Source organism: Seriola aureovittata, chromosome 6, assembly GCF_021018895.1.
Source record: "Seriola aureovittata isolate HTS-2021-v1 ecotype China chromosome 6, ASM2101889v1, whole genome shotgun sequence".
Classification (NCBI taxonomy): Eukaryota; Metazoa; Chordata; class Actinopteri; order Carangiformes; family Carangidae; genus Seriola; species Seriola aureovittata.
The window spans coordinates 19646700-19672725 of NC_079369.1; the positions used below are offsets into that span (position 1 = coordinate 19646700).

The 26026-nt window shown below is 39.3% G+C and overlaps 1 protein-coding gene across 1 annotated transcript in view; it reads left to right on the forward strand.

Annotated features, from left to right (window-relative positions):
• Positions 1–1131: 1131 nt before the first annotated feature.
• Positions 1132–26026, forward strand: part of pde4ba (phosphodiesterase 4B, cAMP-specific a) — a 176379-nt gene continuing 151484 nt past the window's right edge. The window contains exons 1-2 of the mRNA XM_056377788.1: positions 1132–1575; positions 24308–24402. Coding sequence (XP_056233763.1) covers positions 24361–24402 — 42 coding nt within the window. The 5' untranslated portion in view covers positions 1132–1575; positions 24308–24360. The remainder of the gene's footprint in view (positions 1576–24307; positions 24403–26026) is intronic.

The window sequence follows — 26026 nt, forward strand, 5'->3', positions numbered from 1 at the left end:
AAGACACATGATGATTTCATAGATACTGTTATAGATTGTACAACCTGATATTTTACAAAAGATCCATATCAAATCCAGTCTTAAACCTCCAAAACTGCTTGTAGGCTAATTGGGGCTGCCCCAAATTAGGAGTTAAAAATCAGGATGATTACAACTGTGATTATGTCAGTCCCAGAGCAGCTAACAGTGTTGCTGGGCAACAGCAAACATTCTAGCACTTTAGGCAAAAATTAGCTAGATAGATAGATTGATAGATTGATTGATAGATAGATAGATAGATAGATAGATAGATAGATAGATACTTTATTTATTCCCTAGGGGAAATTCATGAGCATACTACTGTTGAGAGATATTAAAATTAAAAAGTTAAAATCTCACCTAGTTCTTGCTGAAGAGCAAACAACCTGTGTTGACTGTCCTAAAATGTTCTCATTCAGACTTGTTTAGTCTCCTGCTTTTGTTTTTTCTCTCTGCAAAGTTTTACTGACATCACAACAAGTAGTTTCACCACAGTCTCCTTTTTGTTTACATCTGCGTCCCCATGAAATCAAGTGAGATGAGATGACGAGAGGTGGTGAGTAAGTAAGCCTAGATGTGCTTCCAGTATTTTTACATAGTTTAAAACCTGTCTGGAGGGGATCTTTTAATACATTTTGACAAAGCCAAAGACATCAATTTATATATAGTATATACAGTATATTAAAAAATCTCAGTGTTCCTTTAAATTATAGCATTACAGCAGGCTTTTGTTGTTATGTGGAGTTTATGCTTGTATGGCCTAAGTGTTATTTGTATATGATTGTACATATTGTAAACATTTTACAGTAATATTTTATTATTATTACAACATATAGCCTAAAGATTACTAGATACTTAATATCTGCAGTTCACATTGTGTCCATAAACTCTCTGCTGGCATTTTAATGCTGAAAAATACATTAAATGTTTTTCGTGGGTTGAAAGGGGCTCTACTCTGCAGATAGCTGTTTATTCTGTAATTGACAGCTCTCTGGTCCCACACCAGATTGAGATGCTCTGATCGCCTCTCTCTATTTTTTTCTGCCTCTCAATTGGTCCACACTGCTCGCCTGCTGAGAGGGAGGGAGGGAGGGAAGGATGGACGGAGGGGAACACCGAGTTTTCAGATGCATTTGATTTGCGAACGCCTTCAGCCACCACTAATATAAAGGACCTCGGTCTTTGAAGGAAGCTTGTGAATGGTAAACCGGAATGCAACTCGGACAAACGAGAATCACTTTGATTCACGCGGTAGTTTTGTTTCAAATGTTGTTTTAATATCGGGAAAAAGTGGACAAGCAAGAAACCTTAGATCGTGTGAATACGAAAAAAAAAAAAAAAAACCGACGGAAGAGTCTGGACTGCCCTGCTCGCTGGGGACCACTGTGGAGTGAACATATCCCAACAGAGGATGGCGAAAATAGTCGCTGTTGCGGAATAAAAGACATTTTAATGTTGTAGTGACAGCACTCTTTACAGTCAGAAAACAACGCGCAAAAGACGTCGGGATTCCCTTTGTCCCCACGTGTGGTTGATGAGCTGTGGAGAAGACACAAGGTAATCCGGAAGCTTTAGTGTTCACACTGTCGAATTATATTTACTTTTTTATGTTGTTTGCTGGACGAGCTTGTGCTTTGCTTTGAACTTGAAAAGCAATGGTGAAGAAAGGGGCTTAATGAAAATGTTTGTTTTGGGAGATGTGCACTGGTTGGCTTTGTTTGGCTCCTGTCAGCCTGAAATGCACCTACAAGTTAAGCCTAACCCCAGGTGTTTCCCCTTCCTTTCTATTAACATTGGCAGGGTGCATCATCTTTAGGAAAATCTAATAGGCCTACAGTCTTGAATTTAATATATTTTTTATAACTCTCACGTATTGATTTGAGAGTGTTTTTAAGTCTAAATTTTACCATTTAATCTCATGAATTTGTCTTGCACTTTCACTGGTTAGGGTATATGGCATGTTACTTTTATTTTTTAAGTGGGTGGTTGTATGTGGGCTTTAAAGGTTAATAGTGCACATGCCCATTAGTGTAACTGCTATGACTTACATTAGACATGTTGGGGTCATCTTCCCATCAGCAGTATTGTTATAAATGTCATCTACAGCTACCTCAGTAATACCTTGCAGGAAAGTGCTCATTAGCCCCTGGAGGAGACACACCAGCCATATGGATGCTGCCTGATAGTCATACAGTGTTGACTTGACCTGCTTTAAACAACTCCATTATATTATTTTTCTGAAACAGGTGCAGCTATCAGAACCCTGTCTTCAGTTTCTAGCTGTCCAGTTCCTACCCTTGAACCTTGTGATTATTGCACCGAATACATTTTTTTACTAGATGATTCCTATTTTACCAAATTCAGATAGCTGTCCAAACGTCTGTCTGTCACTGACAACTTGACAGCTTGAATTCCAATATTGCAGAGAACAGCAGCTTTTTGTCACACTGTTTTTCATCCGGACTGACAAGTTAAATTTACCGAGACATTTCAGATCTTATGGTCTTATCATTCAATGAACAGACACTGCATGCCAAGAGGCAGTGTTGCATTGTTTGCATTTTTTAAATCTGCAATTAAAAGTGTGGTCATGAATTAGAATGGAGACTTGGTACAATGGGAATTCCTTGCAGGTTGGAAAGGCGGTGCGGGGACTCCCAGTAGTGACAGATCCAAACCAGCAGGGTATCCTGCTCTGTGATCGTAACTGTGAACAAACACAAATCATCTGCTGATGGGTTTGCTGGCAGGCGTGTTTCTTTTCTCCAGTGGCTTTCTCTGCTTTCCTCATTTCTGTCTCTCTCTCAAGTCACCCTTTATCTCTCCTATATCTCTCTCTCTCATTCGTCACCCTATAGATAACCCTGATACTTTCCCCATGTTTCCCCTACCTCTGTTCACGCCTTTGACTCCGCTGTATTTTATAATTCCTCCATTCCTCTGCTCGCATACCTTCCACGTCCTCAGTCTTTCTCTCTTTCTTTGTCTTGCTGCCGTGTCGTCACTGGAGGACAGAACTGTGTAACATCGTTCTTCCATACCACTCGTTCCATCCAAAACTCAGAGTCTATCGATCTGTTGGCTTACACTCCATGTTTAAATGTGGAAACCCATTGATCTGTGAGCAGAGCTCTTAGTGGAGAGGCACCAGCACATTCACTCCTGCTGCATGTGAACAATTACCTCTAACTCTGTCTGTCAAGATTGACTTGTGCTATTTACAAATATTTAATTGGTATCATTATGGGGCTGAAATTGGTTACACTGACCCCTGTTGAGATCGTAATTGAGCATTCCATAATGTGGGCACTTTGAATGCATTAAAAAAACTGTTCATGAGAGTAATTGTACATTCAGTAATGTCTCTCTCAGCCTGCTTAGAATCACGTACTATTCATTCACTCATTAAGTGAGTACATTGTACCATATGAGCACAATTACTATTGACCATACCGCATTGCTATTCTGTAGAAATCGCATGATGACAAAAAATGGCACTGATGAAAACCCATTGGTGCCTCTTTTCAGCTGCCATTCGGAGATGTTTTATTTATTTATTGATTATTTTAAAGGGAGTGGGCACTCACCTTTTTATGTTCTTTATTGTGTAGATGGTGAGAGAGATGGCCAGCGTAGGGTGGCAACACAATGGAAATAGTTCTAGCAGGTTTTAACCCATCGTGAGTCAGTGCACATACTCCAGTAGTACTTTTTGATTAGGTCTGTGGCTCTACAATCCATTTCTATCCAGACCTAGCTGACCTATTTCCAAGGTCATGAATCACCTTTTATACAGTAGTCAGTAAATAGCCTCACTACGTCAGACTACACATTTTGTTGTTGTACACCTTTTTGTGGTGACATTCACAGTAAGTCTGGAGAACATCCCCTGAGACCTGCTTTCGTCCCACCAATACATATCAGAGGGATGGTTGAGTACTTATGTGACTCAAGGAATATCGAAACGCTCAAACCTTGTGAACTAGTATTTTAACTGCTGTCTGTATTGCTTCTGTAACTGTATGGCCTATCTCTTTCTTTTTGGTGCTGTTTATGCTTTCATTGGATAGCTGACAGAAGAGAAATGAGACATGGCATGCAACACGGTGGTTCATGGTTGACTCCCTAACCCCAAGGTCAAGAGTGCGCCTGTCATGGCCTATTTCTAGCCTCGAGTGTATTCATCAATAAAATTCAGTAGTTAGATTTGTGATCTTTCTGATCACCTGCTATGCTTTTCAAGGTTGAAAATCATACGCGACAACCATTGATGGCTCAGTGAGTGGTAAATTCACTCCATTCAGGTGTAGAAATGGTTTGTGTTGATGTCAGGAGTGAAGGACGAGATTGTCAATCATTTATCACACATCCTTGAAATGATATGAGTGAATGCTTATTGAACCATGCCACACTTCAATAAAATAAATTTTGGGTTGGCATTGTGACGTTAACAGATACTAGAGATACAAGACTTTGCGCGGTGACCTCCAGGGAAGAATTTCTAGATATACTGTATGTTCTTTTTAGCACCAACTCATTACTCACACTCCTTCATCTGCACACTTAGCATCTTTGGAGCTGCACTGTATTGTGACATCGCAGGAATGAAGATTTGCTGACTGCATCTTGTCAAGCTGCATATTTTCACACCCTAAAGATGTACATTAAATGCTGTGGGCCATAGAGAAGCTTTAGTTACTGTGCCTCATTGGTTGCTGTTGAGGTGGAGGCAGAATTTGTCTTTCTCATGTCTTTTTCAGTACGTCCTTTGACAGATCATTGCCCAGCAGGCTGCCACCACTCCTTTCCTCGTGATATTTAACTCTGTACTCAATTTATACTAAATAACATGTTCCACAGCACAGTTTTTCTGTCTGTGCAGCCCCTACCCCCTAGTCTGTCACTCAGCCAATCCCACCATCGTCATTTAATTGCAATATGGATTATTTGAATGTGCAACACAATGGCAGGGCTCAGTTCTGCTCTCATAGGGGATATAATTAAAGGTCAGGTGACAGGTCAGTTTCTCAAGCTCTTGATGTGCTACTTGTTCTCCTTATGTTTTTTGCAAGTAAATAAGGAGTAGTCGAAGCCAATAAATGTGGTTTTCAAGACCTATTTATACTGGTATTTTCTTGAGTGTCACCATCACTATATTTGTCCTGGCTTTTTCTGTAAGTCAGTTACATATTCTTGGCAGATCACCCAGACAGGGGATGTACTTTCTAAATGTCCCTCACTAAAAGAGCTGCTTGAAATCAAATACAAACAGGCAAATGTGGAGCATGCCAACAGCCAATTATCCCTCTTTTTGGGAGTTTATAAGGTGATGATATTAGATTTGTTTACATATACAGAAATCTGCAATGGCTTGTGTTTTGTAACCATCAGGTGTACGTCTGTGGTGTTTTTTCTGCATGTGTAATGTCAAAGCTATGCAAAATTTGGTACATGAAGCCCCAGGAGAGAATCTTTCCTGGTGTGTGTTCTGCGTGATGTTAATATCCTCTACATACATTGTGTCTAATGTGTGGGCTGTTGATGTGTACTGTTGTTGCATGTGCTGCTTGTCCTCGAGGTACTGTTACACTTTTAGAGGCAGTGTGTTTTTGTTTGTGTGTGCGCTGATTATTTATGTGTGACAGCCATCATCAATCTCTGAGGATTCCTGTTCTATCGAATGAAATAACACAATAATACGTCTGTGGCAGTAAAAGGGAAAATTAACTACTTACATCAAGTACTAATAGAGTAGATGAGAGAAATGTCATTATCATTCCACAATCTTTCATCACCTGGCAGGGCCATAGAGCATGTAATGACATGAAAAAAACAGCTCTCAAGATTACAATGTATAGACTATAAAAAACTGTCCTGCATTTGCATTACGATGATCCATGTCCATCTTTTTGGCCTCTGTAAGTGTTAGCCATGTTTAGATCACTTGAATGATGACTCAAATATTGTACATGTGAGCACAGAGAGTAGGAGAGAAGCAAGCAGATAAAGGGCTGAGTCCGGCTGGCACTAGACAGAAAGCATATATAATGGAATGGCGTCATGAAAATACTGAATAGCTTATGACGTCATCTAGTACAGGGGTTCCCAACCTTTTCCAACTCGTGGCCCACTTGCAAATGTCAGGTTCTCAGAGCACTCTTTATTGAAATAATAATGGGCAAACATGCCGAGGAAAGCAGGGGAAACATGTCGGAAGGTCCACAGTCACTAACGCAGCATGCGAAACATGTTGGACACTTTCAGTTTTAATTCAAGGAGCTGTCCATCAGCACTACATAAAAAGGGGTTTGTAAAAAATAGGCTAATTAACGAATTACAAATTATATAACGGTATCATTCAACAAATGAGAAATAAATCGATAGACCTATAAACAAACATAAAACCAATGTAGGTGGCATAGCCAGACAAAACTTAAATACAAGCAACAGCCATTATTGCAACGAAACAAAATCAAAACATTGCACTCTTACTTGTGGCTTTTTATAAAACTGCCAACAATATGAAAAAGGCATGGTTTTCAAAACAACTGTAAATTTCATGTCAATTTCCCTCCCACTCACCGGATAGAGTCAGTATGGGTTTGCTCTTTTGCGCTATATGCAACATCCACAGCTGGCTCATACAGGGGCCTTCATCCCTGACATGTATCCACAGCTATTTCACGAAAAATTACATGTTCTATATCAAATCGATAAACCTACAAACAGGCACAAATTCAGTGTGATTATACTGTAAATTCAGCGTGTAGGCATAAGCAGAAGAAAAATATTTAAATAAGTAAAGCAACAATTGCAACAAAGCAAAATTAAAACATTGCACCCTTACTTATGAATAATTATAGAGCTGCAGTGGTTCAACAATAGGCCAACAATATGTTGGCTCACCTAATGAGACAGCTGATGTTGCATAGTGGAATCCACAGCTCCATTTTTCTAATGGTCGCTTCGACTTCATTCTGGACATTGAACATGTTCACTGCAGTTCCCTGGGGGCCAAGGTTAAGTACATTTAAATGGCTGAAAATATCAGCCAGGTAACCCAACTTAACCAACCACTCAAGATCACTGAAGCGATGTGCCAGTTCAAACTTTGCATCCAGAAAAAACACCTGCGTCTCATCACTTAAATCGGAAAGGCGCGTCAACTTTTTCTTTTTTGTTTGACAGGGAAGATCACATGTCGATTGACCATCTGTCTGTTAACTATAATTCTTCCTGTTGCTAACCAGCTATCCATTTTGATTCTCCAGTTTTTGCCATGGATGTGAGGCAAAGTGGTCTGGTTGGCGACAACATTAAAGTTCCTATCATCGGCTCATCACTGGGAAAAACAGAAATACCAAAAACAAAACAAAACAAAAACAATGAAAGGAGTTTTCAAAAAATGTTTTTAAAGATTTATCTGCTTTAAAACATTTAAAAACTGAACAGAACTGTACCATTTTTGCAAATGACTTGGCAGCCCACTTGCAATACCTTTGCGGCCCACCAGAGGGCCGTAGCCCACAGGTTGGGAATCGCTGGTCTAGTGACATTTAGTCATCATATACATTTGACTTGGTGTTGTTTTAAATACAGTACACCCAGTGCAGTACTGGGATTCATTCTGTTCTTAACTGTCAACAATCACGATGTCAAAGCAACTGGAAAGAGGATGTTAATGCTAAGAGTACCCAACAGAACCAGGAACAGCAGGGGCACATCTGATGGTGCCAGGCATGAAGAAGCCAGGTATAGCCAGTTGCAGAGTGGCAGTTATGCTGAGAATAGTGGTAGTGTAAACAGTAGCCTTAGGGACAATGGCACCAGAATCAGCAGGGCCAAGAGATTTAGAGGGAAGCACAGCAGGATCAGGGGTTAGGCAGCCAGGAATAACCAGGGCTACTTCACCACAGGTGGCACAGCGGGAGCAGCAGTGCCAGGTACAAAGGGGCTGGAAGGAACATGACAGAGCAAAAATGAACCAGAGGAAGCGCAGCCAAAAACAACTAGGCCAGGTAGATTAAGATCCTGTAATAATATTGTTGAGTAGTAAGGTACAGAAGAACTATAGCCAATGGCCCCTAATAGAAACCGTAGAAATAGATGTCACTGACTTCATTGGTTCACCAGTAAAATGCTAGCTAGTAACAGCAGTAACAGCTTGCAGGCCATCATTACAGGGGCCTGTCAATGACATAGTGTACTGGAGGAAAGGTCAATATACCAGTAACCAGCCACGTAGTTAAATGGAAACGGATGAAGCTAGCTAGCCAGGGGGTGACCAGATGCTAACCCTGAGCACTGAGTCAACTTTGCAGACCAAAGTCAATGAAAACCAGGTGAGGTAACAGCAAGGATAATCCAGATAAAGTTAGCCTTGAAGTAGAATTGATTTTAGCCAGGCATAAATGCATATATTCTAAATTATAATTGATAAACATCAATGAAATAATAAATTGGCCTTTATCATTGGTAGTTTATTCTCCAAAGGATGTTTACTTACTGAAAATGATCACTCAGTGAGCAAATTAAAAGTGACACAATACCTCTTATTTTGTCTCTCACACAGTGCAGATCGTTTGTCTGGGTAACAAAATGCTGCTCTACCCTTGTTCCATTCACTCAACAGAGAAGATGCGAGAGAGGGCATTACTGGCAACTCTCTTCAAAGTAGCCAAGGTTTTTCCAAAAAGTCACTAGTTTTGTCACCAGGTGTTTTTTAAATAAAAAAAAAAAGTCTTTAATCTAACGACAAATGCATTATGTTGACAACACTACAGGCTGTAAACGCCCCCTAATAGAAACTGTTTCTGCCAATTGTCAATAGGGAAACTATTATATACCAACTCAGTCACGTGACAATCAGCTGACTAATGGTGGAACTATTATCACTCAACTCTGTCAGGCAGTCACAAAAATTTGATATTAAGCCAAAAATGACAGATTAAAGACTAAATTGAATGCAGTTGACATATACTCTCAGCTAGCCAAATCTTGGTGGTTTGTCTGCTGCCTTGTGCATATTTATTGCTTAATAGTTTTCTTCTTCAAATGGTGTAAACGCAATTGAGGAAGGCAATCCACTTTCCAGTTTAGACAGCCTGTCATTCCAGTGTCCCTGTTTGTCGCCATTGTCTTTGTTTAACAAAAGACCTTCAATTTATACTTCTTATAGTGAACCGTTTATATCTATCCAGCCACCATTGCATCATCTTCACTGGGCAGCTTTAAGAGGGCTTTCACTTGTCTGGTCGATAGAGACATGACAGGATAATGCCCACAGCTGTATGAGCTAAATGGAATTGATATTTAATGGTGGATATGCGGATCAGTGGGAAGAGCAACAACAGCCGTGTGTGCACATGCATTAGTTTGAGTTAAGATTTGAGAAAGAAGTAGGGAGTAAGAGGTTGACAGGCAACTGTAATTGCAGCAATGACAGTCAAAACACATTTCATGATAATTGGGTTTTTGCTTTCAAGTACAGAGTGGACAAAAGTATTCCCATTTATCATTAACCTGTCAATACCTTAACATCTACACACTTTTATTCTGCGAGGTCTTGCTGAAATTGCATTCTGATGAGTCATATCAACACACCTGGAGACACATTTTTATATATTATGACATAAAAACACAGAGGAGGATATTCTTCTCATAACTCATGATTATAGGTGTGCTGCTTGCATAGTTAGAAGCAAGAGAGACGAAGATGCAGTGCATGTGTATAGATGTCATTCTTTGTGCACAAATACGATTGAGATAAAAAATATCTCAAGTGTTTGGAAGACTTGATTGCAAATGATGTGACAAGAAATGAGCAGCCACAGGTGAATTCTGCATGTGAGATGGTCCTAATCTTGCCTCAACACCAGAGTGTTTGTTCAACTAAGAAGAAAAGTCACATCCCAAGATTCATTAGCTGTTCTTGAGCTTTCTAGCATGTCACATAATCCTTATCAGCAGATGCAATCTGCTCAGTTATTATGTAATTGTAAAGTTGCTCAAATTTCAATTTTTTTCCCCCAGAATTCTTGTACATGTTGGCTTGAAAGCTGAAAACAGTAGTTGACAAAACATTGTCACCGCATTCATTCAGTCGATTGTGTGGCTGTGCTTGAGCTTTCTGGAGCTGTTCTAGGACTTCCTAAGATTGCCCAACTATCTTGTACGCTGCGCCTGACAAAGGCAAGATCTGCTCATGCTGTATAATTTTTTAAATGAGAAGTTGATTTGGCTGCTTGAAGCAGGCCACTCTAAACTCCAACCCCCCCATTCCATGCATTCACCAAAAAGGCAGCTATAAATGTTCTGGAAAATGTGTCCTACTTCAACTCGGTTAAAAGGCTGCAGCTGTTTGATGTCTTTTTCATTGTACTGTTCAAATTCTGCATTCTGGCCTGTACAATGTTATTTTGTTGTAGGTCACAAACTGTGGGTGGTCCATCCAAGAATGACACCTATTTGGTGGTGTGTTAGATTAATTTTTCTCAGTTTGATCTTTTTTTTTTTTTTGTGGTCTTACTTTCTCTCTGCTCTTCTCTGTCTGTATCCCTGACTCTGACAGTGAATATCATAAACCAACATCAGTAATCTTGCTTATTATTTTGATTAGTGAATAAACAAAGGGAAGCCCTCTCCTTCCTCTCACTCAGTGACTCTGAAAGAGCATTACCCTCACAAAGCTGGAGCTGACAGAAATGAATAGCAAATAAAAGATGATCTTGATAACTGAGAGTCATTAACATGCAGTAAGCTCATGTCTTCATGTTCAAGAGAAGCAGGAGCTGAAACTGATGAGTAGATTGAGGGATAGGATTGGGAATGATTTTCTGTGTAAAATACACAACTGAGTGACATAATACAGATCTAGTTTGGGCGGTGTTCACAAATATTAAGAGGTGCCTTTTAAGAAAAGTACATCAACAACGAAGACATTGTTTTTCAAATTAAGACCAAACATATATTCTCTGAAGTGTTTTCAATTTTATTCTCAGCATGACTTCTATTTTTTTCCTATCCCTATATCGTCTTTGCAGGAGGTTTGGGTTGTTACATTTTCATTGGGCTCACCTGCTATCTGTATTTGCTGTAATTGTATAAATATGTGCTGCTGTGGATGAGTGCTGACAGACCTGCCTCTCAGCACAGGTGTAATTAATAACAAAACTACAGCCGTTGTGGCTCTTTGAGGCTGTACTTAGCCACAGTGGTGCGTTGAACTGAATCCTAACATTATCATGCTAACATGCTCATGTTGAAAATGCTATCATGGTGATGTCGAGCAAGGTATTGTTTATCATGTTAAACATTTCAATTCATGCCAGTTAGCACTTAGTAGAGCCGAAGATCATAGGGATGCCATTAGTTCTGAAGGCATTTGGTCATAAATCAAACTATTCGTCTAATTGACCTGCTAATAGCACCAGATAAAAGGTCAGTGGACTTCCTCCTCTTCCACGAATGTTTGTATATCCAGTAGGTATTGAGATATTTGTGTGGACTTAAGTGGTAGACGACTGAAAGATGGACAACTTTGCTATTTAGAGTCATGACGCCGTGTCACTAAAGATTAATACTGTATTCCATTTAGGTGTGCTACTGCCAAGCCCTGGCATTGTGTGAACTGGCCCACTGCTGTGGCTTTGTAGCATACCTAAATGGAAGAGAACCTCCTTTTAATGTTTTTAGATTTACTGCTATGAAAAAATCAGTCTTCTATGTTTGTGTCAAGAAGGTCCTCAGTACATCAAGGCAGGAGGAGTTTAAGTGACCTGGGAGCTGATCAATATTCTCCTCTTACTTGATGTAATCCCTTGGCAATCAATACCGGTGAATTGCAACAAATATTGACAGCCTCAAAGTCGACAGTTGATAACCCAGTCAGACTGACATAATGATGTGGGAGAAATGAAGAGCAGCGTTTAGTTCAGGCAGAACACTGACGTGGTGCTTGCATTGGCTGATTGGCTCCAGCTGATTGCATTATGCTTTACAATGAGTGGCTCATTCACAGCTGTGTAGCTAGCAGCACCCAATCATATTCCTTCAGGTCTACATCGTGGACCTCATCATAACATGACACTTCCTCACTGTTACTCTGACGATCACACTCATGCCTTTTGCTGCTGCAGCTCTTTCCACCACCACAAATACACCGAAACTGAACTTATCAGCAAAATGTTCACAATGTATATGGTCGTTCAGATTAGAGAAGTTGTGTTGTAATTCTGTGGTTGAGCAATGATGTGTATGGAATTACAGCTGTGGACTTCTGTCAACAGTGACAGCGAGGGGATTAACCCGTGACATCAGTCTGGTATGAGTGGGTCAAATGCGGTTTGATTCATTTACATAGTCCCATGTCAAACACAATAATCGTGTGTGAAAATGGTATTACGTAGTGCTTACCAGCTTAGAGCCAAGTGTGTGGGGAGAGAAATGGGGTAGTAGAAGTACAAACACTCTGCTTTGTTGTATCAAAAGTCATTATTTGTGTCTTTCATTGGGGTTTCTGGTTCATCATTTCAGTCTATCAGGCTTTATTTGTACACCTGTGTTTGTAACTGTAGGTTGGTGCAGTTGAAAGGTTTTATTTTTCTTTATGTTCAATTACAGTCCATAATTGGTTTATAAATATAATCTTGTAATTATGCTCTTAGTGCTTGATGATTTCATTTATTTTTTCGAGTTATTTGTTTAACATGAACTAAACATTAACTGTCCTCTTTTTGAGAATATAAACACTTTGCTTCTCCATCCACCTCCATTTTCTTGTTTTTTTTTTTTTTTTTTTTTTTAATGAACACAGTTGGTATGAAGTCCCAGCTCAGAGTGTTTACGCTCTCCAGCACATACGCATCAGGAGTGCAGCCCCTCTCTGACTGCTCCCTCCTTCATTAGAATCACACTGCTTGTAAATAAGGGATGCTGGGTAAATCAGGGTTTTCAATTGTCTCAACCAAAACTTAGGAAAAAGCACTTACTTTGCGATTTCCCAAGACTTGGACAAGCAGGAGTTGCCAGGCAGATGTACACACTAGGGTTGCAAAATTCCGGGAATTTTCAAAAATGGAAACTTTCCATGGGAATTTATGGGAATAAACGGGAATAAACTGGGAATTTTCAAAATTGAAGGTTGGCTCTTCATAGGGAACTTAAATATAGTTGAGGAAAGTATATTTTAGCATAATCTTGACTAAAACAAACAGATGCCATTCAAATACACTTTAATGTCCATGCCATTCCTCAATCACATGCACAGAGCACACTGCTTACTGCATGGCTAACGAGACCACACCCCCTACTGGCACTGTGAATGCCTCCATCCCATGTACAGAAGATTTCTAGAAGATTTCTGTGTGTGTGCATGAAATGACAATATTCATGACAGAAGAGACGAGAGCGACTGAAAGGGAAATATGTGTGACTGTGAAGTCCCCAGACAAAGCGGACTGGTCTGTGCCAGCACATAAAGCATTGATCATTAGTGTAGATGTAAAGCTGGTTTAGGAACTAAAATTTGAATGGGGAAATTTAATAAATGGTATCTTATTTATTTATTTTTTTAAAGGAATGTGTATTTTAAAGTCAGATTTCTGGAGCCCTCACAAGTTTCTGCTAAGCATTGCAAAGGAGGCTGAAATAAATTAATGATCAGTCTGTTTTATCAAGATTAGTCATATGATACATTGAAACCTGGTATTGGGGGGAAAAATAAGGTGAAAAACTACTCGTGTAGAAAACGTAGGAGCAATGAATCTATTTCCACAGCTCTGACCTCTCACTCTGATACACTTCCTCCTCTACACTATTCTCAAGTGGGAGGCTTTCAGAGGCTGTAGGCTGCAGAATGATGTGATAACATAGTTTCTCATATAGCTGTCCTCTATAAAGCATTTTGAGTGTGTCATGAATTCTTGGGAGATGGGCAAAATTTGGGATAAAAAGTGTGATGTTTCCCTAGCACAGGTTGTGATGTTCTCTGGTGTGTGTGTGTGTGTGTCATGCTAAAGGCACTGATGTCCGTCTTAACGAGTTGCTAGTGGTGTTATATTTGTTGTTGCCATCTTAGATGAAAACTCTCCTGGTTGATTACTTTGTAACGTGAACAGTGTTTTTGTACTGTTGACCTGGGGACTGCTGTGATGGAGGATGAAATGATTCCCACAGTGATAATGTTCCAGAGTAAAATCTTTCCTCATGAATCACTCTGTTTGGTCTCTGATAAGCCTCTGAACTAATGTATAAGTTAACCAAACTGGACTTCCTGGATGGTGTTTCATCATCACTGTACATGTGCTGCCACCAATGCAGCCCCTTGTGTTTTTAGTCATATAAGCTGAGCGGTCATTCTACCCTCCTGTTTCAAACTGAACTATCTCAGCAATTACTGGACAGATTGCCTTGAAATTTGGTACAGACATTAATCTTTACCCTGGGATGAGGTGTTTGGTGACTTTGGTGATCCTCTGATTTTTCATCCAGCGGCATCATCCAGTCAAAATTATAACTTGTCCACTACTTTGGTTTATGAGCAAATACTTGCAACCAATGACGCCCCATAAACTTCAACTTAAAACTTTTGCGTTTAATGCTCATTGAAAAGAGTTAGTATGCTAATAAGCTAAACTAAGAGGGTTAACATGGTAAACATTATACCTATTTAAAAATCAGCATGTTAGCATGCTGACACTATCATAAATTGCACAGCCTTAGAGAGCTGCTAGCATGGCTGTGGACTGTTTACTGCAGTGCTGTTAACGAACACCAGGTAACACAGATAGACAACACACTTGTGTTTTTACTTATGGGCAATTGAGTCTCCTGTTCACCTGACCTGAATGTCTTTTGACTGTGAAGAACACCAGAGCAGCCATAGGACAGAAAAATTTAGTGGAATTGATCTGATGGTTGATAACTTTACTTTTTTGTGACTCCAGAGTCAACACAAGGTCTCATGCAGCGGATGTGCCACCGTTATCTCAGCCTAGGGGACAGGATCAGCAGTGACACAGCAGCAGCAGCAGCTTAGAGTGACCAACTCAGACATGCCATGATGTGTCCATAGATCAGGAATAAATTGATATAGAAAGTCACCCTGATGATGTTTTGAGTAGTACACCTGTAGTTGTATTGTAACATGATGTGGGCTAGTTGAGATATTTCATTAATTATAGTCACAGAGTAGATTTTATGCCAGTTTAATGCCTATGATTGCTGCCAATTTTATGTTGTCTGTGGTGAGAAAAACAAGCTGGAGGCCTCCAGTATGAGGGCGGTAAATTATACAGCTGGCCCGTGATTACCCGGTGTGGCGCTGACCCAAATATCCTGTAGGGACTCCCAACTATTTGACTATTTCAGTAGGTGGGTAACAGCTACGCTAAGAAAAAAAAACTGAATTGTCCTTTTAAGTGCTGAACTACTGCCAAGCTGCTCTGTGTCAGCTAGAGATTCAGTTACCAGTATTGTTCCAATATTGAAATATAGTGAGTAGGTGAAGTAACACTGAACCTTTTATGAGAGTTGCTAACTGTACTACCTGATATAAAAATAATGTTTTTGGCTTGTGTGATAAGTCACAGCACAGTGGGCTAAGTAATATTAAAGAAGAAAGCGTTTTAGCTCTGCTGAAACAGAGCTCCAGATATCAAACAAAATACAAAAACAGATTTATTTAACAAGCAGGGGGAGAAAAAACTTATCTGTTACACATTTTAAATAGAGGTAACATATGTTACGATTTGGCTATATGTAAATAAAATTGATTTGAATTAATAATCCTTCAAACAAGTATTTAATAGATATGTGCAATACTGTATTTGATTTTTTTTCAAAAGTGAGGATGACCTCTTAACTTTATATTTGTATTAAGGATTGGCTTTTACAAATCCAAAGCTTTCATGTAAATAGTGAGTTTTCACTGTTGAAATTTGCCACAGTATTTGACAGGATTCAGAATCTGTCCAGGATTAGATAGTGTATTAAGGGTGTTCCAAGTATTTTAATATCCAAGTATGCATTAATATAAGACCAATAATATAGGATACTCAACAATCCTCAGGATTTTGTTGAAATGATTTGTAGTGGCATAAGACCTACAGTATGAGGATCAAAAACACGAAGTAAAATATTTTGAGAAAGTGGAGCACTCTGGTTATTTTCAGCCATTATCAGAAATTGCACTCCAAAACCAGTCATGTTCTTTTATGATAGAAAGCCTCTGTGCACTTTGCAGCTGTAGTAGCTTATGTATGAAACAATTACAGAAATGCAATAAAGGCAAATACTGGGTTGGGCTCTGTAATAGCAAATACAAAATCTTGGGGGGGGGGGGTTAAAACGTGATCAAGAGATGGGTTTTGAATTTCATTAGAGTTGCATTTGTTCCCCACATTTCATGTTTTCTGTTGCATCCCTTTTGTCTGCTGGCATGATGCAAGAGCATGACAGATCATAACGAATTAATGAACTAATGCAGACAGGCTGGATGCTTCTTGTTCCTGTTGGTTGCACTATGCACACTCCTGTAGCATTAGACTGCCTTCATTTCCACCTTGGATTTTTAGTGGAACACTAATTCTCTTTCAAAAAATATCACAAGAGTCTTTCAACCATCATGCTTGTTGTCACACACTGATTTGTCCCTTGCCACACTAGGCCATATAAACCTTGTACCCAGGCTTTTCAGCCTTCAGATTAATTCAACAAGAGCTGAAAGTTTAACAGACCCAAGTTGACAAGCAGACAGTTTCTGGCTACAACATAAAATCAGGTTATAGAAATGAGGACCAGAAGATGGGTAGACTGAGAGGTAGACAGTGTGTTCCTCTTCCTCTGTGAGGAGTCTCTCTGAGCCAGCCAGTCGACAGGACAGACGGACAGAGCGCTTGTTATCTGTGCTTTATTAGGCTGATACATGACATGCTCCGTTGAAGCCACCTACCAATAATGTCTCAGTGGTACTACTAAATTGTCTCCCTCCATGACATTTGAAATTAAATACCTGTGAACTGCTCTCTGCAGAATTGGGTGAGCTTTTCAGGTAATACTGTGTATGATTCATTGACATACTGACTGCTTTGAGAGAGTAAATATTTATCGTGCAGTCAAGCAACACTTAGATAGAAATGAATAAAGCATCTCTAGCTTGCACAGTAAGATATTGCACTTAGTAGGCGCTATATTACTGTACATGCACCTGCCAGTAAACAGTCTGCTCTTTCAAGCAGTGAATCGTGGGGCTGCAGCTTGTATACTGAGCTGATGACAGGGTCAAAAGGTTCAGTCACTTCTCAGATTGTACAATAAACATAGCTTCATCTTGTATTATGTAATAGCATATGGAGTGTTTTCATGATGCACTTTAGGCCACTAAATACCAATTGGTTATCATTTTAATGCTACAGTTGTGCTAACCAGATCTTTTTATGGCCACACTCTTTATAGATATGGACAAGTTCTTATCTAAACATTACCATAAAACATTTATCGGACTTGAGTTGCCAGGAGCTGGGAGTAGGGAAAACTAATTAAATGTACTGACTGTATATTTTTCAGATACACTCAGTACGAAGATTTTATGTTTGGAATGTACAGCTTTCAGATGTGTTCAGTATAAAGGTCTTCTTATTGTGTTCATTAAAAATAAACATAACCCAGGAGGCATGAAACATATTTGCTAATGCAGATTAGTAGTTGTAGGGATGATGTTGAAAGCTTGCAGCGTTGGGACTGTTGGTCCTACCCAGTATGAGGAAAGTGTGCATTAAGAACTAGCTCCAGGGTTCACAATAGGTTTTTGCTGTGGAAAATTACTCTTTAAAGTTTGCTTGTTACCACCTCTGCCACATTCTCAGTTAGATTGTAAACCAAAGGGAACGCCACAGGACTATTCTACCCAACTACAATTGTTGCATGGGGTCATGCTTTTTAAATAGATTTCATGCAGAGAGCATGCATGCGTTTGTTTTGTTGAAGCTTAACATTTTTCGTAATGTTTGTGTGCTTGCTTGTCTTCTGTCTTCACACCTGTCTGTTCTTATACTGTTAATTAGGCAAAAGTAATGCTAATTAAAATGCCCCAAAACACGCGTGCACGCATTCTCACACACACACACACACACACACACACACACACACACACACACACACACACACACAGTACCATTGCGTTATCCCCTGAGGTTACAGTGCTAATCTGTGTTCATAAGCTGCTTTCTACATCTGTGCTGCTGAGCACAATTTTCAGATCTGCTCTGAAACACAAATTTCCTCTGTACCCACTAATTATCTGCTAATGGTGATAAGTGGAACTGATTGCCATCCCTACAGAGAATCCTTACTACTGATGATTTCCACTATGAAATGTATATGTAAGACATTTTTTTTTAATGAATTACCGAATTGATGTCATTCAAACGCTCAGCTTAATTAGCTCAACAAATGACCAACTAAATAATATGAAAGAGCATCTTAAAAAATGCATTTACAGCAATTAAGTCTTGTGTTGGAATGGAAGCTAGTATTTGTGCATCATGTGTCATGCTCCTGAAGCAAAGGCGAACCCCTGAAGATACAGTAATTCCAACAAATGCATTAGCATCTATTTGAACAATTCTCATTTCCTAAAACATGTCTGTTATCGTATAAAACTTGGGCTCAAAAGAAAGCGAGGTTCATAAAACCGCAATTACGCTTCATCCAAGCCTTTTGAGAACCATGATTACTCATTGTCAGCGACTTTGCTACAACTGCAAAGAGTTTGTACACATGCCCTTGAGTTATCCTGGGAATTACCTTGTGGAAAATATTGATAATTGCAGCCAACAGTTAATGTTACGTGTCTGCTTTTCTGTGAAAGTTAGACGAATTACATTGTGAAAGTACATTTTAATAAACATTTATCTATTGAAGTTGCGGAGTAGTATTGAGCTCTTGTAGTGGGCCAGAAAACAATTGTGCACATTAGGGATGTGTCCCGAAACCCAAGCCCACACACAGAGTTAACTACATAATACGAACATGGGTGAATAATGAAAAGTAACCATTAGCCAGCTAATTGTTATGGGTGTGGTCTTAAATTCATATATATTATATTCATTAGGATACTCTGAATAATCCTAGGTTAATGTTAATTGAATACATATGAGAAAATAAGCAATGATAGTTCTGTTCTTAATTTGTTTAGTTTTTTCCTTACAAAAAGTAGAGATAAGAGAACTGTTAAAGTGTTGGATTGATAAGTGGTATCGATAAATAAATAATAATATATCTTATCGATACCCATCCCTACTGCCCATGCTTGTAAGAGTAAAGCTGTATGTGCTTTAATAGTTTTTACTGTTCTTTCATGGCATTACGGTGGTGTGATGGAGGTGTTTTTATGTAATAGCAGTGCCTCCTCTGGGCTTCAATGTTGTCCTGCCTGTTCAAGCTGAAAGATGTCCATCTGCTTCAAGGGCATGAACTGTCCTTTACCATTTGATTTCTTATCATGTAACAGAGTACATATGTCATCTCCAAATGGCAACCTTACCCTGTCTGACTGCAGCTTAGTACAGCAATAGTTCAAAATACACTTTCAGACAGTGAGTGGTTGCTGTCACCACCTCCATTGTTGTCAATGTGAGGTCAGTGGCAAAGAGAGCCAGGGCATGGCTGCCAATTGCATTTGTTGTTGATGATGGTTCAATTTTTTTTCAGCTTGCTGTGTAACCACAGCAACCACAGAAACCACAGCAAGGAAACTGATACAGGAGTTGATTTTTACTGGTGTCTGAGTTCAATTAATGATTCACCTCTCCACCAGCAGAGAACAGACAGATCAATAGAGGAATGTTATTGGGGCAACATCAGCCTCAAAGTCTGATTATCCAGTCCGGGACAATAAACAATGTTATGATTCTAGTTAGCAAAAATTTGCTATATTAATCGTGTCATTATGCTAGCCATTTCCTCTGTTTTCAGCTACAACCTGTGCTATTGAGCTGTGACTAAGTCTACTTTCAGCGACCTGTGCTGTACAAAATGCTAATCAAAACACAGAATATTAATGTTGTCAGGCAGCTCGCAGTCTGAAAGCCCCTCAAGGTGTATTCATGCCACTAAAACAGCTTTTGCATGCACCTCCTCCATTATTGTGCAAGTATTGTGTTGCAACGCCCAATGCACTCACAAGGCTGTGTAAAATGTATTTAAATTTGATTGGTCCCATATCGAGACCGGAAGACGACTACACAATTTGTTACAAAAACAGTGTTTAAGTCTCTGAAACATAGTGATCTACTGCTGGCAACATTAGCACGCTAGGAGGTGCTAAGATGGTTCTGCTTAATACAGCTGAGCACCATCAGGAAGGTGGTCTGGTAAATACAGCGCTGACCAACGTACAGCACTAGACTTTTCTGTTTTAATGTAAATATGACTAAGAAAAACCATACCACTCGATACCCAGACTGTTTCTTGACCACAAAGACTTTTGCCTAATTAACCCAAAAGCAAACAAATTGTTTTTTTACTCTTGGTTTTTGTCTGATTAAACATGTTTATTGTTGCGCTATATAGAGGTGCTGATAGAGGAGACACAAGCTAGTATTTTCTCCCTGTTCCCAGTCTTTGTACTAATCTAAACTAGCCAACTGCCTACCATACAGACATGAGTGCTATTGATCATCTCATTTAACTCTGAGCAAGCAGGTGAATTATTTCCCAAAATGTCAAACTATTCTTTAAACACAAGGGCTTCATTTAATCTTCCTGGCTGACTCTCCCTCCCTCTTACTCTGCCTCCCAAATTCATAATTCATTTTTCAACATGTCTTTCTTTACCTCCAGCTTTTTCTTTTTATTTCATTAAATCCTATCTGATTGCTTGCTTGTAGCTCTGTTTCTATTTCTCTTTCTCCGTCTCCCACTCTATCTCATTCTCCAACCCCTCCTCATTTAATTTTGCCTATCCTCCCCAAAACAGTCTCCTCACAGTTGTCATTCATCTTCTTTTCCTGCCTGGCCCTCCCTCTGTATCCTCTTTTGCCAGTGTTAATGCTCACCTCCCTCTCCCTTCATATATTGGGAAGAAAAAAAGAGATCCTCCTGGGTCACAGGAGCAACATACAAGTTCTTAGGGCCTTTTAGCGACTGACTGAATTGGTTCATTAGAGAGAGGCTCAACGGTTGCTTAGTCAATCTTGTCTGCTGCTTTTGAATGATTAGCATGGGGGGAATTAAAGTGTGCTGAACCATTAAGGCTGCTTCAGGTCTCATTAGCTCGCTGTTTCATTAGGACATGTTATTGAGAGGAAAAATGACACTAAAAAAATTATAATTTGCCAAGGCAACAGAGACAACTAATAAAGCTTAGCGAAATTGGAAATACTATTTGAAAACAGATGAGCATCAGACATCAGAAGAGCAGAGGAGCACGTGATGGCTGTCGTCAGGGAGATGCTGTTTGGTTTGTGTCCATTCACATATGTACACAAACACACACCACTATAAATACATATATGATCATTTACAATTTGTGTTTGGATTAAAATGCTTATTATTCTTTGGCCTGATTTAATATGTTCACTGTTTTTTTTCTATAGCAGTTGGCAGTGCGTGTGTTTTCTCATATGTGCCCCCAATATGTTCTGTACACTTAGTCGACATTAGCAGTGTTTTTCAACTAAGGTTGTGTAATCTTATACGTAACGTATTTCAAATGATGTGTGTTAAAAACAGAGACTGCTCACTGTAATTTGGGGCTATTAGAAAGAAAATAAGAAAGATGGCAGCACTGTCAATTTGTGATATTAAGTATTCATTTGTGTAATTTGTAATCTGTGACCCAGTTCAGACAGGCTACTTGAGTAATTCTTCAACATTCACATTTGACATACCGTCTTATTCTTGAAGCTGTCATCCTCAGCTGCCTCTGCATAAACTACTGCTGCTATACCAGGAGGGAACCAGTTGTATTGTACATTTTATTTTTGTAGCCATCACTGTGATGTGCAGTGTTGTCTTGAAGTCTGCAAAATGTTAAAAGAAATACTGTAGTTTTTACTCCCTGAGTGGTTTATGGTATTATTTATGTTATCTCAGGCATTCAGGTTGCTATTACGAAAGGCAAGAAGGCTGCAAATAATGATTACTTTCATTAATATGCTGCTTATGTCATCGATGTCTTGTCTTGTCTGGTCTGCAAGGTCAGATAATAAGAAAAAATGCCTTGTGATAACAAAGCAAAGTGATAACTTCAAATGTCTTATTTGATTGTTTTGTAGTTTGTTTATTAGGGTTAACTGGCAACTTTGATTTGCCCATTTGTGTAAATCCTAGCATGAATGGTTGTATTCAAGGATAAAGGGTTCAGGGTTTCTTCTTTCTTTTCTTATTTTCCTGCCCGTCCATTTCCTCTGCTTTGTAGTTTTCAGTGCTATAGGCCTATCTATTAGTTGAAGTTTGTTTTCAGTTACCTTGAATACACTAAATTAGAGTTGCCATCTTTCTTTTATTATAACAAAGGGATGGTACAGCACGTCTCCTGTTGTCACCATCACTTGTCAGCCATTTGACAGTGTAATTTGTGCATCCATCCATCCAGCCTGCCAGACAGCTGTTGATAGTTTTTTAACATCCTAATATTACACTTACACACCCAGTTCTAAAAAAGATATGATATACTTTATATACGTAGTGACTATTAAACTACAAACAAAAGTGGATGAAAATTTGTTTTGCATTATCCCTTTAATCTTTTGTTCTTGAACAATATTCTTGACCACATCACACCTGTTTTAGCCTCCTTCCACTGGCTCCCAGTACGGTACATTTACCAGGCACAGTAGTGTAGCTGGTATTGTTTTAACCGTGCGTGTGTGTTATGGCAAAATGTGGCCTGGAGACACCTACTGTAGCGGGAATTACCACAGAGGTGGTTCTGAGTACTTTGGCAGGTATTTATATTTCTGTTGGCAAATGTTGTCACCCCGCAATAGCGTCACAACCATGCAAGGTGCAGTCATGAAACTGTACAGGAGTGTAGCTGAGACCAAAATGAACGTTGAATAGTCTTGTAATAAGTAGTAATAATTACTGAGCAGGCCTGCTCTTTGGCCAGAACGTCAACATGTTGATGGACATCGCAGCTGGTGTGAAACCCTGCATCTCTAGTTTGACATTGATTTTAAGATCTTATAACTTTAAGTCTCTTTGTGGCCTCGCTCCAGGCTGTATTTCTGATACTTTAGTCCCACATGAGTGCTTTAAGTGGCTTAAAATCCACGCTCAAATGTCTTTAGTCTGTTGCAGAGTCCTGGTTAAAAACTAGAAGAGACAACAATCTGCCCGAGGAAATAAGACTGGCTGTGTCCTTATCATCTTTTAAATCTGTACTCTGGATTTTATCTGAATTGTCTGTTTATTTCTTTTATCCAATATTACTAGAACTTGTTTTACCCATTTCATTCTGGCCGATCTTACATTACTAACAAGTATTCCAGTGAATGTTACTTTTAATTTATTGCCATGTATGAAGCACTTTGTAACATGAGTTTTGAAAAGTGCTTTATAAATAATGATTATTCTTGATTTTGTGTCTCTGCTTTCTTACCCATATTTCTGTATTGTTGGTGCAAATCTAATTGCTCTCAAAGTACCAATAGAGCAGCACCAATCAAACCCTGATAACTGAGATGTATTTTTGTGCTGGCTCTGGGGAGTCATAGGAAAGGTACATAAAACAAAAATGAGTTCCATATGGGAGTGATCATGTAACCCGGGTAGCTGGCAAGCCTCTCTCTGTCTGTTATTTTTATGGGGCTTTTAAGAATATCTTCCACATTATCACATGGCGGTACATCATGCGAGATTTCACTGCGCTGTACAGCAGTGTTATCATGTTGATGTACCACTTACTGAATGTCCCCCAGTGGAGCAATATTGATGTCATAGTTGTTTTATTTTGACTGCTTTGCTCTAGTCTGTCTCGTAGAAACACAAGCCAAAAAGTATTGATTGTATATATTTCACAAAAAAAGATTGTAAAAATAGCCCTAAAAGAAATCTTACTTGGATTGGGCAAATATTTAGAATTAGGTTTAGTTAATAATTAAGGGTGAAGGTTAAAATATCCAGCATTGAAAAAGTGGCAAGAACTCAACAGGATTGTGTCTATGTAAAAATAAAAAATGTCCTGGGTTATTTAAGCTAATCATGGACCACCTTTTACTCAGTCTTCATTGCAAGAGATGAGAAGACGAGACACATAACCCTTTTCTTTATTTGTGTTTTCCAGGTGTGCATGTGAAGCTGTTGTGGTTGGACAGCGAGGGAGATACTCGAGGAAAGATGAGGAAGAGCAGGAGTGTTCTCACAGTGTCTCCCAACAATGTAAGTCATAACATCCCCCAAAAATCTCATCAGTGAAATAACTGTATGTACTAGACATCCATCAAACAGCTTTTGACAGCACATGTAATCACTGGAGATGGGTTTCATTGTATTAAAATATTCATTAATTATAGTTGTAGTATCACAGTCATGGACAATGAGAGGGAGATATAAACACTGAGGAGCACACACAGAAACTCCGTGTGGGGGAGAGATTTATTTTGGAACAGTGGAGATCATTGACAATTATGAGACATTCAACTGACAAACTCAGCTCGCTTCATGTAGTTTCCAGTGTACGCTGTGACTGTGCGTCAGGACTAAGGAAAGTGCAGCGGGTTCTTCACATACACAGGGGATATAGGATGGTATACTTTCTTCACAGTGCACAAGTCCTTCCTCTCTTTGTCAGTCTCCCAATGTTTTGACAGCTTTTCTCTGTGCTTTGCCTGCCTCTCTCTTCCTCCTCCATCGTGTTTCTCTCACCCAAAGTTTCTCTTTTGTTGGCTCTTTAGCTTCCGTTGTGTGCTCTGCTCTTCTCTTGTTTCTGTTTCTGATCTTTCTCTCTTCTCCCTTCACTCTGGCTCACAGGTCTTAGTAAAGTATGTGAAGTGATGTGACGTCTAAACTCCACAGGTACTAGTGTTTGCAGATATTGTGTGTCACATTTTGCGCACCAGCACAATATATCCTGCACCTATGTCTTAACTTTTTTTTATCACTTGTTTTTCTATTACTTGTCCCTGAAAGTGGCCACAATCAGTATTTTAACAATTAAATGTTTTTTCCTGACATGAAAGTTCTAACTAAACAAATATGAAGGCAAATGTTCACACCAATTGTATTGCACTTTTTTAAGATCTGTAAAAAAAAAAAAAGAAGAAAGAAAATCAATAGTGGCTTGATATATAAAATTCAATCTGCCTGTCTGCATCTGAACTGAGTGTAATTTTAATTTGCAAATCAATTACATTCATTTGTAGGAGACAGGGTTTGGGGCAGCTCATTTCTGCCACACTTATTTATTGTCCATTCACATACTGTATGGACAGAAACATGCAGGTGCGCCTCACAGTTGCTGTGGGTGTTTGGTACAATTGCTCAAATAGTCCGTAGCACAAAGTGTGGGTGTGCATTACTCAGTCCTTCTCTGACTCGCTCTATTTCTCTCTCCATGTTACTCGGAACGTTGTGTAATTTCTTCGTTTGAATAAGTACTTTCTCTCATTTAATTACCTCTCTACCTCTTTCTACTCGGTGACTGTTTCACACTTTCCTCACCTCCTTTTCTTGAGGATGTGCTATTGTTAAGTTTTCAGCCAAAAAAATACATCCACTACAGTGACTCACCAGTTTGTTTTCCAACCACTGGATCAGAAACAAAGAAAAAATAAAAATAAGGCCAGACTGTTCCCAGAACGGCTCCTTGGCCCTTAGGGAAGGAGCTTGCCTAGCATGGGGCAGTCTCAGCTGTGATCACCGTGGACTGCACTCCTCAAATCAACACATCCCACATTTTTTGGTGTCTGAGGTGCCCACCGCACCTGAGCCGGTCGACCCCATCAATGTCATTGTCAGCAACATCACATGAGGAAGAGTTTTGCAGAAGGGTGATATCTATTTG